This window comes from Amblyomma americanum, chromosome 11, assembly GCF_052857255.1.
Source record: "Amblyomma americanum isolate KBUSLIRL-KWMA chromosome 11, ASM5285725v1, whole genome shotgun sequence".
NCBI lineage: Eukaryota > Metazoa > Arthropoda > Arachnida > Ixodida > Ixodidae > Amblyomma > Amblyomma americanum.
The window spans coordinates 93,981,430-93,997,716 of NC_135507.1; the positions used below are offsets into that span (position 1 = coordinate 93,981,430).

Below are 16,287 nucleotides of genomic sequence, written 5' to 3' on the forward strand. Positions count from 1 at the left end.
ATTTCCTTGGAGTGTGCGGATGTGCAGTTCGAGGAAATGTGAGGTGCCCATGACCCTCTTGCGTTGCAGAATGCCGCGACTCAATCTCTATGCCGATAAGGGTTATCGCTGACCAACCTTTGGGAGTCTTGTGGCGAAGCAGAGTCAGTAGATCACTTTTCCTCTTTTGCCAGCGGCTCGCTTCTCTCCGTAGAACATACTTGGAGATCCCCCTCGCTCGACTGGGGCTTCCTCTATCTATTCCGATCCTACGCTCCTCTGGGGCAAGCGCCAAGGGATATGCCTTGAAACCTGTGTGCGATTTTATTCACGGGTATATAATTGCATCAGGTCGATTCTTATGCTAAAATGTGTATTCACGGCTTTTTCATTTCCTTTTTTTTTTCACCTTTTTTCTCCAAATTTGCGTCTTCGTCACAAAATTATCCAATTACTCCACTCGTTACCCATGTGTGCTTTTGTATCAACAATGTACCCTGGCCAATCCCCCATCGTGGGTACGTGCCATTCATCCAGAGTCCATCATCATTATCATCAGCTGTAGCTATCGCGTCACTCCAGGTTTAACCAGAGCTAAACCACCGGCAATTTTTTTTCTCCTACTGTTCTCCGGGAGCATTCCTAGTACCCTGATGGTTCAGACTAGTTATTTAGTGACTCTAGTTTGGACTTTGGGTATCAAAGGAATGGGGAGAGGACCTTGTGGGGTACCTGTTCGGAAGCCTAGATGGAAGGTGTTAGGTTTGGTGGAACCGAATTGTATTTGTGCTGTCTTATCCTTCAGGAAGGCTCTGACATAGTTGTATGTCACCTTCCCAACATCCAGATTACTGAAAGCCATCAGTATTGCCGAGTGCTTAACATTATCAAAAACTTTAGATAGGCCTAGAGCAAGAGTCACTCTCGGCCGGTGGGAGAGGTCTGGATCGAGGATTTCTTATTTGAGTTGAAGCATGATGTCCTGCGTGGACAGGTGTTGCCGGTAACCGAGCACGGTGTGCGGATACAGTTGCTGGTCGTCCATGTACCTGCTGACATAGTTTGTATGTTATCTTCCCGACATTCAGAGCATACCGAGGGCCATGAGTATTGCCGAGTGCTTAACATTATCAAAAGCTTTAGATAGGTCTATGAGGTGCACAGCAAATCGTCGGGGGATTTTTGAGTGCGGTGCGTCGACAGTGGTACGTCGACAGCGGAGCGCTGCACGTGCCAGCCCATCGTTGCGCGTGTGCGCGTGCGAATGGTGTTTCCTAGGATGCGATGACGAAGAGAGTGGCGAGCACGAGGAGCGGAGATCTGACGTGTCAGAAAACCGAGGTGTGAAGGGAGACAGCGCAGCGGAGGTCGTGTCATTCAATCGTAGATGTGGCAGCAGTCGGGCGTTGGGTCCGTGCTGCCATGACCTCCCTTGGATCACCGACGCAAGCCTTCTGCGTTCCTATCAAGTTTGGAGGTGGCAGCTGATGGACAGAGGGTCCGTGCTGCCGAAAGGTACTCTTGGATAGCCTGTATTAAGCTTGCGGCGTTTTGGGACGCCGTCGACGGGTCCTGGCAGCACTTCTCCTGTTGCTGCCAAGTTCCTGGAGCAGCTGACGGGAGCCTACCGGCGTCTTCCTGCAGCCCTCTCCGCTCCTACTACCACCTGGACCATTTTCGCCGCTTCCTTCGACGCAACGCCAGCGACGCGTCGCAGTTGATCAACCCGCGTCCGCCGTGCATACAAGGCATCCCCGCTTCACCTGGGACGCACAATATCTGGTGAACTCTTTCCTTTAAACTGTAGTGTTGTACGCGTGTTGAGTGTGTGTATTTCTTTGTGTTTTCGTTTCTTATTGGCTCTTTCACTTTAAATTACAAATACGGCTTCGTTTGTTTTGTTTGATCTCTTTGCCCTCTTGTTCTCTTGTTCGAACATGCACGCGATAGCGTTCCCCTTCGGCAGTTGGGGACGCGTTACCAATTCGCGACAAGGTCTATAGTGCAAGCAGCGCTCTCGGCAAGTGGGAGACGTATGGGTCTAGAATTTTCATTTCTCAGTTGAAGCATGACGTCCTGCGTGGACAGGTGTTGCCGAAAGCCGAGCATGGTGGGCGGATACAGTTGCTTGTCGTCCGTGTACCGGCTCATATTGTTCAGCTCATGTTCCATGATTTTACCGGCACAGGAGGTGAGGGATATAGATCGGAGATTCTTCAGTCGGAGGGGTTTGCCAGGTTTTGGTATAAAAAAAAATGTTGGCGTGTTTTCACTGTTGCGGAATGCGACCCTCTTTCCAGTAGCTGTTTTAATAGATTTCGCATCGAAGTTACGGACTGCTTCATTGGTTATGCCATCTGTCCCTGGGCCTGAGGTGATACATAGCTGCTGCAGGGCTGCCCAGACGTCTGCCTCGGAGATTTCCTCGTCTAGCTGGGGGTTCGTACTCCCTTGTTATTCAGGAGCGGGGGCGGGGAGAGCTTTAGCGATATATTTGTTTTTGAGAAAAGAAATGAGGTAGTCGTCAGTACCCTCGAAGTGGTGTAACAATCTGGTGACTTCCTTCGAGGTGGCAGTTTTTGAGGAGTCCGTCGAAGAAAGGGCCATGTGTTTTTCGACCCGAGATTACCATCAATAGAGTAACAAATTCGCGTCCACTTCGGATAGGCTACAACCTGAGTATGTTGTTCGATATCCTTCGCCAGTTGGGTCATGCGTTGTTTGAGCCTGCGATTATGTTTTTGCTTGCGCCAGCGGTTTTCCAAACTTCGGTGTGGCTGCCGAAGGTGGGGAATACGGCTATCTGTTTGCGGCATGACTTGCACTGCACCTGTTTGCTTCATGGCCGCTTGTAGTTCGTCTTGGTTTCGAGTGAGGGCCCATTGGAATTGAATTTTTTTTTTTTGGGGGGGGGGGGGGAGGAAACGGCGCAGTATCTGTCTCATGTAGGGATGTAAAATTTCCGGAAATTTCGGATGCCAAAAAAAACGTGGAAAAAACAGATTTTTCGTGGACGGACGGACGAACGGACGACGACGAGCCATTAAAGGCTTTCGCCTTAAAAAAGCGCGTGCTTCCCTTAAGACCGGCCATGGAAAGGTGCTCGGGTCCTTTTATGGCACCACCGCCGCCCTTATGCGGCAACCTTGGGACAGGCGGCTTTCAGTTCGTCGATGGGCGCAGCATATTTAGAAACTCTATGGGGCTGCAGGGTCTATCTTGTGCGTCTGAACCAAGTACGTGCCGCTGTCAAACTTGCTACGACTCAAAAGTTATCACAATGCGCAAGCTCTGTGCGCAGTTTTGTCACGAGCCAGCCGTTGAGACAGGAAAATTTTTAGAAGTGTTCATGACAAAAATGCATAATACTGTATGGATTAGCAGAGAAGGTGCATGAAATTTTCTACCCCTACCCAGAAGGCTAGCTGCAGGCCATCTCATAATTCCGAAGGATGTTGTCAAAAATATGGTAGCTGCTTCGTGAATTGCTACAAGCTGCATAAGCAGCTGTTGAAAACTGCAGCCTCTGTCACCAACATTGAGAGAATTCTGATGGAAGTATAGGTGGTTTAAATACCTGTGCAGGTGCAGATGCAAATCTTGATGAACAGGCGGCGAAAAAGTCGAAAAATGCTCATCACAGACAGCTTCCGCGAGGTACAAGAAAGTGAAAGGTCCTGGCACTCAAGGCAGCATTCTGAGAAGTTAGACCAAGGAACTCAAAGAGCACTGGTTGATCTCCTGCCTTTGCAGCGCCTGACAGTTCATGTCATCAGCATGCGGCGTAGCAGTGCACAGCTCGATGCTGGTAGGCTGAAACAGTTTTGTGGTTACAACATATGGTGTTCAGTGCTATAACCGACGAAGAAACGCACTGAGTAACTAAAGTGCTTGGATGGCACGAGGCACACACAAAACGTCAGAGGAGAAGCGCGCCTCGTTTATTATCGCGTCGTTCTTCTCAACATGAATGTGTGTACCTTTGTGCCTTGCAAGTATCGTGTTATTTTCGTCATGTACCAACCCGAGCTAGACCACATTCTCGTTTGTTCACGCCGGAAAAAATGAATCTACTTGCAGGTATGGGCGCGCCCCAGCCTGTCCTTACGGGAGGTGTAGCAGACGACGCGCGACATGCGTTGAAAAGTGCGACTGCAGCGCCTTTAGTTCCAGCGACGTCCATGATAGCTGCGAAACTGAAACAGAAAGCGAACAGTTCGGCCTCTGCCCCGTCGTAGCTGTTTGCCGAGGACAAGATAAACAACGCCGTTTTATTTCTGGTACGAAATTCCTCGACAGGGCGTTCGAGTCGAACTCGACAAGGGTAAGGGCGTGCGCACACCCAACTCGGCCCGAGCATATTGTAGCCTGAGGCTGTTTTTGAAAGTGTTTGTGCCTTTGATTGTGCTAGTGACAACGGTTTTTTACATGTGGCCATTTGTAGCGGACCAAACAAAATGTTGCTGATGACTAATGTATTACTGCACGAAGAAAACATTATAATGCTGCCAAAGTAGCGCTCTCGATGAGAACGTAAACACGTTAACATGACTGTTTCATGGACATGTCTGCTTGAGGCAAACAGGAGTGAGATTTGTTTTCATTATGTTCTTCACTTTCTTTTTGGAAGAAATAGCAACGCAGTTTGACTTTGTATATTGCAATTATTTTACTATGCGGCAACCTTTTGTATTTTTATGGACAAGTGTTGACGGCTGCTTGCTCAGGAGCGGCGCCACCGTCGGCAGCTCGCAGCTGGTGTCATGGCAGCAGCTGAGATGAACTTTCGGGCACACTACTACGACAAAGTCGGATTCCGCGGAATAAACGAGAACAGGTCGCTCGAAATCTTGCTCAGCGAGAAGCCCATAGACCTCAAGAAGCTCTCCAACTTCTGCCGAAAGTTTTGCCTCCCCACCGTACACCGACTGACCGTCTGGAAAGTGTTGCTAGGTGAGCCCTCGCGCAAGAAAAAGAAGACGCATCCATCTTGCTTTGTCGTCTGCTCGCTGTCGCATGCGCTGGTGTCGCGTTGCCCCATTGTCTTCGTCGCTGCGACCGTTCTTGCCGCGTCGCTGGGAGTTAGGTGTGCGCACGCCCTGACCCCTTGCCGAGTTCCTCTCGAACGCCCTGTCGAGGAATTTCGTACCAGAAATAAAACGGCGTTGTTTATCTTGTCCTCGGCAAACAGCTACGACGGGGCAGAGGCCCAGCTGTTCAAGCTTTCTGTCTTCCGGCAGGTCGTTAGTCATGACGTTATTGGTTCTCTCCGACCGGCACGTCCCATGACCCCCGTATGCTGTTTTCAATTAATTTTTTTTTTGCGTCCCTATTTCTGTTTCTCATTTTCGTGTTTTGTTGATCCGGTATACTGTATACATTGCCCATACGCTACCTATGCGGTCTCAGGGGTCGGACAAGCGCAGCTTTAATCGGCACCCCGAAGCAGAATGGTTTGCTTGTTTAGTGATTCTCTCCCGCGAAGAACGTGATACGAGACGCTCTTCCTAGAACTACATCAAGTTGCCGTGCGGCTGAATTTCCAGAACGCATGCGTTTCTATCGCGATAGCGCTGTTTACTTATCGTTCCTTTTCTCGGGATGAATCTTGCGCAACATCGAAATTGTTTCTCGGAAGCTATTGTAGGGTTGCCCGATTTATGTTTTTCAGTGTTTGACACCTGATATTAAGGCCCTGGTCCTGCAAGGCCATAGGAATGCGACCGTTAGGTTTGCAGCAGTCGTCTGCATAACATTCGGCCAACAACTGGACTGGAGCAAACTGATTGTAGATTTTTTTTTTAATGTGAATTCAGATTTGTTTCATTCTTTTAAAGCTGATAGTTCGTGGCTCTAGATACTTGCCGGGGCTGTTTGTAAATAAATCGAAAATTAAAATATCGCTCGACACCAGAGACTGACATAACGAAGTAAGAAGTTACAGCAATTTTTTAAAAGAAAAGCTGGATTTATTCGTAATGACTGATTAAAGTGCACATGGCTATAAAATAATGCCAGTAGCCCTTGCTGAAGATACTCGCAGAATAAGATGCTCATTCTTTGCAGTTTTTTTTTTTTCGATTTCAAGTAGCGTACAGGTTGCAGAAAGCTGTTTCATAACATTTTTTTCTTGGCCTCTCGCAGGTATCCTACCCACGTTTGAAGAGAACATTACAAGTTTCGAGAAGGATGAGGAGGACCAGTACAACGACCTGAGACGTGCTCTGGAAGTTATGCGAGTGGTTGGAAATAACACGCCGCAACCCGATGCAATTGTCCTGATGTATCTTGTTGGAGAAGGAATGCTGAACCTCGACATTGAGCTACAGGTAATGGCACGTTCTTAATTGGTGAACGGCACATGTTATTGCAGTGAATGCACCATGATGTTATTATATGAGAGGAATGTTCATTGTATGTAGGTAGTCTATGTACATAACTGCATATCATGATGGTGTAAGATATATTTTGCAGTGGTCAAAGAAGCTCCTTTCAGGCATAGGAAGCTCATTCTCACTTTAAAAAACTGTATCTTAAAAAAATAGGTCTGTTCATTGCAGACAGCTGTTTACTGCGTTAGAATCATCTTTGAATGAAGACATGAATGTGGTGTGATGAAAACAGTAGTAAATAGAAGTAAGTGTTTAATGTATAATAAGAACAAAAAGGAAGGTAAAAGATTTTTGCTAACCCTGGCATCTACCATCACTACAGCAGCACCTGAGCTGGGGCAGCGAAAATAAAGGATAGCAGGCAGTTCGAAGAAGTGAAATGAAAGAGGTGAGAGGACGGTAAGAAAGGATAGAGGTAGAGGTGATAAATACACTATTTACATAACAATGCATTTGTCCAAGTTGTGTGCGTGCAGAGTTAATAAAAGAAACGGTAAAACACGCGTACAACATTTTGCACACAACAGCTGGGTTGGGGCGCACAGCTGTTAATCGTCCAAGGTAGCACACGCGGAGCGTTTGGTCACTGCGCGACACTACCTGGCGCTAAACTGACGGGACATCAATGAGAACAACGCAAATCGAATAATGAGTATAGAATGCCTAGTCCAGTAGGTTTTCTTCAGTTTGGAATTATGGTACCAACGATGTCAGTTTTTGGGTGGTATGTTTTTTCTAATGGAGTCTACAGGCATGCGCAAAAATCCTAGATATACAAAGCTAATTCATTGTCGTCATCATTATCATGTCCAGTACAGGATGAATCAGTCCCACTGGTCACCAGTTAACCCGGTCCTTTGCCATTTATGATCACTTTGCCCAACAAATTTTTTATATGTCATCTTCCCACATGGCACAATCATTGTAGCCCTACGTTTTTTGCTACCCCTTAAATGGAATCTACTCTGCTACCCCTACAGGTGATTGATTGTCTGTTCTCCTAACTACATATACTGATCCAAGTCCATTTCCTTCTCTTCATTTCAGCAAGCATTTCATTAGCTGACATTTGTGTTTTAATTCACACATCTTTCATTTGGTCTCTTAGCATTACCCGTGCCATTTTCCTTTCCATAGCTTGTTGCATTGTCCTTAGGTTCAATGGCATTGGAGGTCCTGTTCATGAGAAAAACCGGCCTCCATCCATCTGTGTTGCAAAAGAGAGGTGCCCCACCTGCCATGGGGGCAGGTGGCAACCCTGCCCAACATGGCAGGTGGCAGTGAAATTAATTCCAATAAATTCAGTGCAGTTGCCACCTTCCCACCGTGGCACTGCGCATCAGCTCACTGGTCAAGAGATGGACAGCCCCCCGAAGAACTGTTCAAAAATGAGTCCTGGGCCTGCACCTACTCGGGAAGAGCGACCTGGGTCTCACAAGCAACACTGGTGGCTGTGTATGAAACAGCCACCTGCCGGGATAGTGGCGCATTGCTTAACTGCTGCACCACTATGCCAGAAGTTGTATGGGGACTCTTCGCGATCTATGAATCTGTGAAAGAGAAGGAGTACTTGCACGGGAGGGATCTGTAATGCTATTGCAATGTACTCTTAAGGGTAGGTAGTGTCGTCCAGGTTTTTGTTCAACCTCTGAGTTTTGATTGCATAATCCAGAATCATAAGCTTGCTTTTGTTGGTGTCTTTAATAAGAGATGGAATCAGGGTTGCTATCGTGGTGTCCGAAGTCCGTCCACTGATCTGAGCCACTGCGGTGGCTCTGTGCTTATAGTGGTTGGCTATAGGGGTGCTTATAGTGGAGGACGTGGGTTCGATCCCCGCCACAGCGGTCACACTTCGATGGTGGCAAAATTCTAGAGGCCCATGTACTACGCAATGTCAGTGTACGTTAAAGAACCTCAAGTGGTCAAAATTTCCGGAGCCATCCACTACAGCGTCCCTCATAGCCTGAGTCGCTTTAGGACGTTAAACCCCAATAAACCCAACCTTAGTCAGACGAAATGCCGAACATGCATGGTAGCGCTTGACTGGTGCACGTAGTGTTGTCACAGTACGTCATTACCTTCTGTGTTCTAGAACAGATTAGTTGTGCATGCATATTCTAGTTTAAGTGTCTGCTGTTTTTTAAATATGTGGCCTCACAGTGCTACTACACAGCTTGCTCTAGGATTAGGTCCTCCCTCCCATCCCCTGCTGCACAGCTCTCCTTTGTAGTGTATAGCTGCGCTTAAATTACGCTAATGAGTTGTCACTCGTTTATTACAAATTTACTATATACCTTGAGGGATTTCCCCTAAGCACATTAAACTAAATTAACTTTGCTGCAACGTGGCATCCTGCACGCAAGTGTCACCTTGCAAGCACTTGTCATGCTGAACCAAAGGGAAGTGCTGTACGTATTATCATTGTCATTGTTGTTATTGGATGCCTCTAACATATACACTTCTGGCCTGCTAGTGTTATGTGGAATTGTATATGTTTTTTTAGAAGCCCAGCAAGTTGTGCTTTGGTATAGCCTGTGGGCAGCAAGTTGGTGTCTCCTGAGCTTCTCCCGAGTTCAGCTGTGTGTGCTTTTTCATGCCAGATGTGCGACGAGGAGGTGCAGCACATCAGGAGCATTGCGTCTGTGTTCAGCAAGATTTGCAGCCGGGAGGAGGAGGCGTACTGGTTGACGCGCAACTTCTGGCAGCACCTCCAGAAGCTCGCCATTGATGCCACGGCCATGGTCAGCAGGCGGGGCCTTTTCACTTCCTCTCTGCAGACCATATCATTGTACAAATTGTGGGGCCCGTACCCTTGGCCACAATGGGTGCAGCTCAGTAAACTGATGACCATTAAGGGAGGACAAGACTAGTAGAAAAGCCGAATTTACTAAAAAAATGTTTAGTTTGTTTATTAGTGGGTATACCAACACAGCTCAGTACACACACAGTGTAATACTTCATCGGTACACGGAGTTTAACGGTGGCATTGTAGCATCACTTTTCTGAGGCTTCGTGTTTTGTTCACTCAATGCCCCTCATCTCTGTGGTATCCTAGTATGAATAGTGATGAAGTGCCTCCATTGTTTTAAATAGGTCTTGAAACATTGAGGAGTGTAGTAAATCTGCTAAATTTTTCTTTTATTGCTTCAGTATTTTCATACTTCAGTTTCTTCCTTTATTGCAAATAACTATTCAGGGCTCGAAGATAAACTAACAGCTTTATTGCTTACAACAGACCTTTTTGAGTGCACTGACTTCAAAATTCATTGTTTTGTCTAATCTAGTTAAATTTGGGATGACATTGTGAACGTGTTAATTGTTTTTAACTGAGAGAGTATAATACCACTGTCAAGCATGCCAAATGAAGTGCACTTGCGAAGAGTGTCACTTCCTAAAAGTGCACTCTTGCACAACTAAATGGCGTAACATAAGTGTACTTGCTGAAATGTGCACTCAGGTCACAGTGCGTCCACAGAACACACTTTTAGGGCGGAATGCGTGGCCTTGCCAGCAGCGACTTCGAAAGCACAGTGTGTATCTAGTGCATAAAAAGTACTTGCAAGTTTAGTTCACTTTGCTATAGCACTGTTTTCAAAAAATATGTATTTGTTGTCGCTACAAGCGAAGCAACACAACAAAGAAACGAGATCAGATGCAACTCCACTGCACGCACCCATCTTGTTTGTTGTCAGAATTTTGAGTAGTCTTTTACTTGTGCCATGAAGTCAAACAATCAATATATAAGAGTCCGTTTTGTTTTTCATCGACCTCATCAACAATTCCGCTCATTGTCTGTCACCATTTTTTTCACTACGAGTGCACTTTGCTTTCCCATTTAGCACCGCGTAGCCTGAAGTGTCACTCGAGATGGCGAAGAGCATTCCCCATAAGTGCACGTAACTTTCGTGCTTGGCGTGCATACAAAAGGCACTTTCGTATAAAAGTTCATGGAAACATATGCAGAAATAGGCAAGATGTTTCTGCTTGCCACGTCATCAATCCACAGAAAAGTTAGTTGTCTTCTCTATACGGCATGCATGTGAGCATAAGCTGCCAGCATGCTGCAGTAACAGTATAAACATCTGCAGGAATGTAACCAAATAAAATAAATACAGAACCTTGTGAACAGAAATCTGCAGCCAGAGGATGCCTCCAGCAAAGCGTGTTTGCTCATTGGAACTGGATATGAACGAAAGAGCATTCAGAAAGACTAAAGTGCAGAACAAGACGGACACGCTATGGGTCACAAAGTAAACGGCATGAAAACGGCCACTTCCGCCATTTCACGAAAGCGGTGCAAGGCCTCGGCGTCCCCTGCGCGTAGGCAGAAGCAAGTGTAGGCTTTTGACGCAGTCACGCTTGCTGCGTTGTGTTTTGCGGGTGCTGCGCTGTGTGAGACAACATGTTCAAGAAACGCCGGATAAGCATACGCTAGGAATGCGGTCTGTGTTGCTGTTGCATGACAACAGCGATTCCAGCAGCAGCTCAGACGAGGACGACAGTGCTATCCACTAGGCGATGTTCGGAAAATGAGCATCCCGTGGGACGGAAAGCCGGGGTAGCGATCGATACAGGCTAAGCGGCGACCGCGATGCAAACTGTGTGCGGCTAAAGGTAATCAAGGGACATTACATGCGGCTACTGTTGACATCAGCAGTGGTGCCTCGTAGTGGTGGCGGAAGTTACATCCCCCTTCTGCCTCCTGCGCTTCCGATCTAAAAACACGCTGACCATTCGGCTTGACTAGTCTCGCTATGCACTCAGAGCGAGAGCAGCTCCCACTCTGCCAGATCTTAATCGGATAGCGGGAGCGACCAGTCAAAGACACCATTTGTTTCTCTTTTGTCCCCATATTTCATGCCGTTTTCTTTGTGAATCATGAACCAACTAGCCCAAACTAGAGATCTCCTTGAATATATGCTATGGGTGCTCAGCTTTGCTGGGGAGACAGGTAAACAGGCCGCAGGTCAAGCAATGGATTCTGAATCGCATGTGTGGACATTCATTCACATTAGTCATGCAGAACGTGCTCATATACATGATAGCGCAAGACAACAGGGATGACAGACAAGAAGGCAGGACCATGTATATGCGAAACCAACTTGCTCAACTTTCTTTTGTTTTAAGAATGTGCTCTGAGGGACATGCATATGCTGATGCATACGCTGGGAAGCATTTTTGATGAACATGTGAGAATACATTAGCCCAACAACTTCTGGTGCCACGGTGGCTCAGTGGTAATGGGGCTCAGCTGCCGCCCCGAAAGGCACGGGTTCGATCCTGGCCTTGGCGGTCGAATTTCGATGGAGGCGAAATTCTAGAGGCCTGTGTACTGTGCGATGTCGGTGCACATTAAAGAACCCCGGGTGGTCAAAATTTCTGGAGCCCTTCGCTGTGGCGTTCCTTATAGGCTGAGTCGCCATGGGACGTTAAGCCCCAATGAACTATAAACCACATTAGCCCAACTGTCGCCAACATATTCATTGGCAAGCTCATTGCACTGTCGTGGTGGTGGAGGAGAGAAGCAGTTGCAAGATAACTGGTGCTTTCATTTCTTCATTCCAAAACAGGCCTAAAGGCCTGAAAGTTTTTTTTTGTTAGTTATCCTAGTGTACTGGTAACGCCTTGGCTGCTGTTTTCCTGCCAGAATCCTTTCCTTCCTAATCCCCTGCTCTGCCTGCCTTATCTCCTTTTCCATAGAGGTGCCTCAGACTGCTTGGTGCAGGCATAATGCTTCATTGCAGCTGGCTCACGCTCCCGGGTTAACTGGGCAGCTCATTTTTTCATTTTCTTTCTTTATTTTCTCAGAATTATCCTTGAAGGGTCCCTCAGCTAAAGAGGGTTAGAACAGCTTGACATGCTTCAGGAACCCAATCACTGCCAGGCGGCAGTACAGTTTAGTCGGATGTGTGACAGCAAAGAAATAAGCACATGACATCAACTGCAGTTTAACAGTTTGTACAATACAAGCATTAGTACAGAAGAGAGAGGAATATAACACTTCGCTTGCGACTAGGTAGAAAGATTATACAGTTCCAAAGCAAAAAAATATAGTTTACAGTTTTGCGTGGCTCGGTCAAATGCAATTTAGGTGCGCTAGCACTTCGGTTTTCATTTGAGGCTCAGTTTTCAAGGTCACTAAGGCTTCAGACAAAGGTAGGCGAAATCAGACTTGAGCTTGGCCTTAAGAGCATGATGCAGCCGCCACGATGGCTCAGTGTTTATGGCACTCGGCTGCTGGCCCGAAAGACGCGGGTTCGATTCTGGCCGAGGCGGTCGAATTTCGATGGAGGCGAAATTCCAGAAGCCCGTGTGCTGTGCGATGTCAGTGCACGTTAAAGAACCCCAGGTGGTCGAAATTTCCGGAGCCCTTCACTACGGTGTCCCTCATAGCCTGAGTCCCTTTGGGACCTTAGACCCCCATAAACCATGAACCGTATGACGCAGTAGTATTAGTGGGTTACTTCCATACATGTGGAATTGGTCATTCTGTACTTTACATTCATAGATCCCTCGGATCCTCCATAGCATTCCTGCCGCATTGGTGCTGCGGTTAAGGGGTGCACCGCTGCCGTGCGATGACAGGTGCTGCCACCGATGGGGCTAGTGAGACCCAGGTTGCTCTTCCTGAGCAACCTCAGGGTGATGGAGAGAAGCTTTGGATATACGAGAATCAGAGAAATCTGAGATTGGAGGTTTTAGTACGCTCACACTAAGATAAACATTTGTGAAATGTGGCTAAAATGTACAACCTAAAAGGCAAAAAGAAACATGGGCTAGACTATCTAAAACACAATTACCTTAACACACAAAGGGTATTTGTGGAATCTAGTTGCAGCTGTAGATGCAATCTTCTCATCTTACTCTGTATTTGGGAAAAGTAATCAAACATCTTCAGACATCAAACGGGATATCCTGTAAATTATACTACCATGTCTGAGTTTTGCAATTCTTGTGGAACCTTGGAATGATCCATGCGTCGATGGTTTGAGTATGCTTGGTGTTTGGTTCATTCATTTGTTCTGTCAACCCTTATGTTGATTCTCAAAAAATCTTGAGAAGGAAGGGCGACTCAGTGTGTGTTCCAAAAGCTGTTGCATTTTTTAACTTTTTCACTTAGAAGTGGCCTGCGATACAAACTTGATGTGGAGTTGGGGAAATAGATTGGTGTTAGGATGCTAGAAAAGGCCTGTCTTGAGTCTTGTGGGGGTACGACATAATTCTGTTAGGAAGCAATTTCTCAGCAACCACCTGAGTACAGCCTTCTGGTAGTCATACGGCTTCCTTTGTAGCCATATGACTGCACTCTGGTGGATGCTGATGAGTAATTACTCTCTAATTGAAATCTTCTCTACCTTGGGGATTTCCCCTAAATACATTAGACCATATAACACCATCTCACAGGCCTAATTCAGACCACGAGTATTAGCGACAACGCTCTGAAATCACAGCACAAAGTCATGGAGGTCATTTGTGATGGACATCTGCATGAGTTGTTTGTGCCTTCAACACTGCTGAGTGCTTTGTCCTTACTTAAGTTTTCAACTAGGTACCACGCTTGCTTTGCATAAGAACTCTTGCAGTGGTATTGCATTTTTGCTGAGGCCATTGTTGGTGAATTTCCTTTACAGGAAGCCACTTTTGCAACTAGTACAAGAATATAGCGAGCTTACCTATTTTTTATGGTAACGTGTTGGAAAACCGTAATGCGCTCTCAATCTAAACATGGCACACGCCTTTATAAGACAACTGGTGCCTGAATAATCCATGGTGGCTCTCTGGTCTCTGCCTGCAGGGCAGGCAAGTGGAGGACACGCTGGAGAAAGAAGACCATGAGCTGTTCCAGCAGCTGCTCAGAGTGAAGGCATTTCCAGTGCTGCCCCTGGAAACGTGGTTCCAACGTTGCTTTGCCGAGGTCCTCGACGAGGATGCCTTGGTCAGGTGAGGACTACTGGATAGTGACGCCGTTTAACCACCTGGCAATGGGCCTGTAACAGTCACGTGGTTATAGCTAGTCCAGTTTGGCAGGGAGTGATATGAACACATTTTGCTAACCCTTCGAAAGTCAATTTTTTTTTTAAACTTTCCCAGTGCGTCAAACTATTTTGTTGCAGATTTTGAATGTAAAAATGTGTAAAGTCTGGAAGAAATAGTAAAAAAAAAAAAATCGGGAACAGTATTTTGGTGTCAGCATGACTCGGAACTGCAAAATGTTCAATAGTATATCAGAGTGTGGTATTCCTTGAAAGACTGTCTACGCACAGCGCCTTATCGCAGTCTGCACTCATAAAACACGGAAAGGTCATTGCTGATGGTGTCAAGGGAACGAGAAGTGCATTCGACCATATCGCCGCTTTGCCGTGCATCTGAGGAACTCGAAGGAAACTCAGTAAACAAGAAGAGCGAGAATACTTCGTGAGCATCAGCGATAAACAAGCTAAGAGCAGCGGCAATAAAGATGGAAATCAACTTCCAGGGCCCTGCAAGGGAGTGCCAATAAAGATAAAAATTAAGTTTCGCGCACCTCCGTTGCGATCACGCCGCGGAATCGAAACCACGAAAGGACGTTGTCGCAGATCGCGCGACACGCTGAAGCCAGAAGTCAGTTCTGTTTATCTCCGCAAAAAGGTAGCGCAATCAAATTTCAAATGCCTAACATAAATCTTAGAAGGTAGCAGTACCTCCCAGTGAACATGCATCTACATAATGGTTCAAAATTTCAAACGGAGGGTTGAAACCGTTCCCATTTTCCATCCCTTGCAGGATGGGAAACCGCCTCCGTACATATACGGTAAAAACCCTCAAGGGGTAACACACCATGTTATCTTCTTGCGCACCGGGAACCCTACCTCAGTTGTCAGACATGTTTCCTGTGTCACCTAAAAAACGTAAAGAGTATGCATGTGCCAAGCTCCATGGCTCTCTGTGAAACAGTGAAAGAATGAAGTGGTGAATTTCAGCAGGCTCATAAGGTACATAGCCCCAACCCAAATGTTAACATCATGCTCCATATGTAAAAGTGAGTGGGTAATTAAGACTGAATACATATGAGGCCCCTCCGCAATACTGTCCCTGTGAAGTGAACATATGCCCTTTCTTAACAGAGGAAAGATATAGTAGTTTACAGCTGCAGAATGTCGACATAAATGTTGCAGACTTTTGAATACTCATCTTAACTTCCGAAGCATGCTAGCCTGAGTGGGACCCGAACTCCCAGTGCTTCACAGAAATGCCTGGGTATTGTGTGCCAGTGATTCTGTTCTGGTTCCATTCTGCTTCCATACCTTTTTTTTTTCCTTGTCATTCACTCAAGCTTAGTGATAATGAACCCATGGAATCAGTTAAATAAAGCAGGGGTAAAGGACCGAAAACATAACGTGAAAATTTAAAGGGATCGAGTTATTTTGTCATTCCAGCAATTGTTTGCAGCAAGTTCAAGTTCAAGTTCGTCTTTATTTACATCAGGAAGATGTAGGTAGGCCCGGACAGAAAGGTGAAAAAAAATTCACTTGAAGGAGTCCGGGCCCCCTTCTACATGGCAAATTACAACGAAGACAACAGAGCGTGGTTAACAATGACAAGGTAGAAACAAAAAATTAAGAGGCACTGTGAGCATATATTGTTAAAAGACAAAGAAAAGAACAAATACGCCCAAAACATGAACACTAAAGCTTTTGTACACTTTTTATAATAAGACAAACTGATTGATAGAATGAAGTACACATAATTGGAAAAAAAAATGCTTGCGTATGTTAGCACATTTATCAACAGGACTGAAAGTCACCGCTCCAAAGCGACAAGAATGTCGCATGGGCTACTTTTTTCCACAGATATGCCTCTACTCAGCAGCTTATTTAATACATGTGGAACTGCAAAGCGTAACATAGAACGTCCGTATTCTGTACGACAGAAGGGA

General features: G+C 46.2%; 1 protein-coding gene across 1 annotated transcript in view; it reads left to right on the forward strand.

Moving 5' to 3' along the window:
* Positions 1-4,689: 4,689 nt before the first annotated feature.
* The window catches only part of LOC144110268 (TBC1 domain family member 7-like), a 32,225-nt gene continuing 20,627 nt past the window's right edge, over positions 4,690-16,287 (forward strand). The window contains exons 1-4 of the mRNA XM_077643111.1: positions 4,690-4,932; positions 6,124-6,308; positions 8,972-9,112; positions 14,167-14,312. Coding sequence (XP_077499237.1) covers positions 4,743-4,932; positions 6,124-6,308; positions 8,972-9,112; positions 14,167-14,312 — 662 coding nt within the window. The 5' untranslated portion in view covers positions 4,690-4,742. The remainder of the gene's footprint in view (positions 4,933-6,123; positions 6,309-8,971; positions 9,113-14,166; positions 14,313-16,287) is intronic.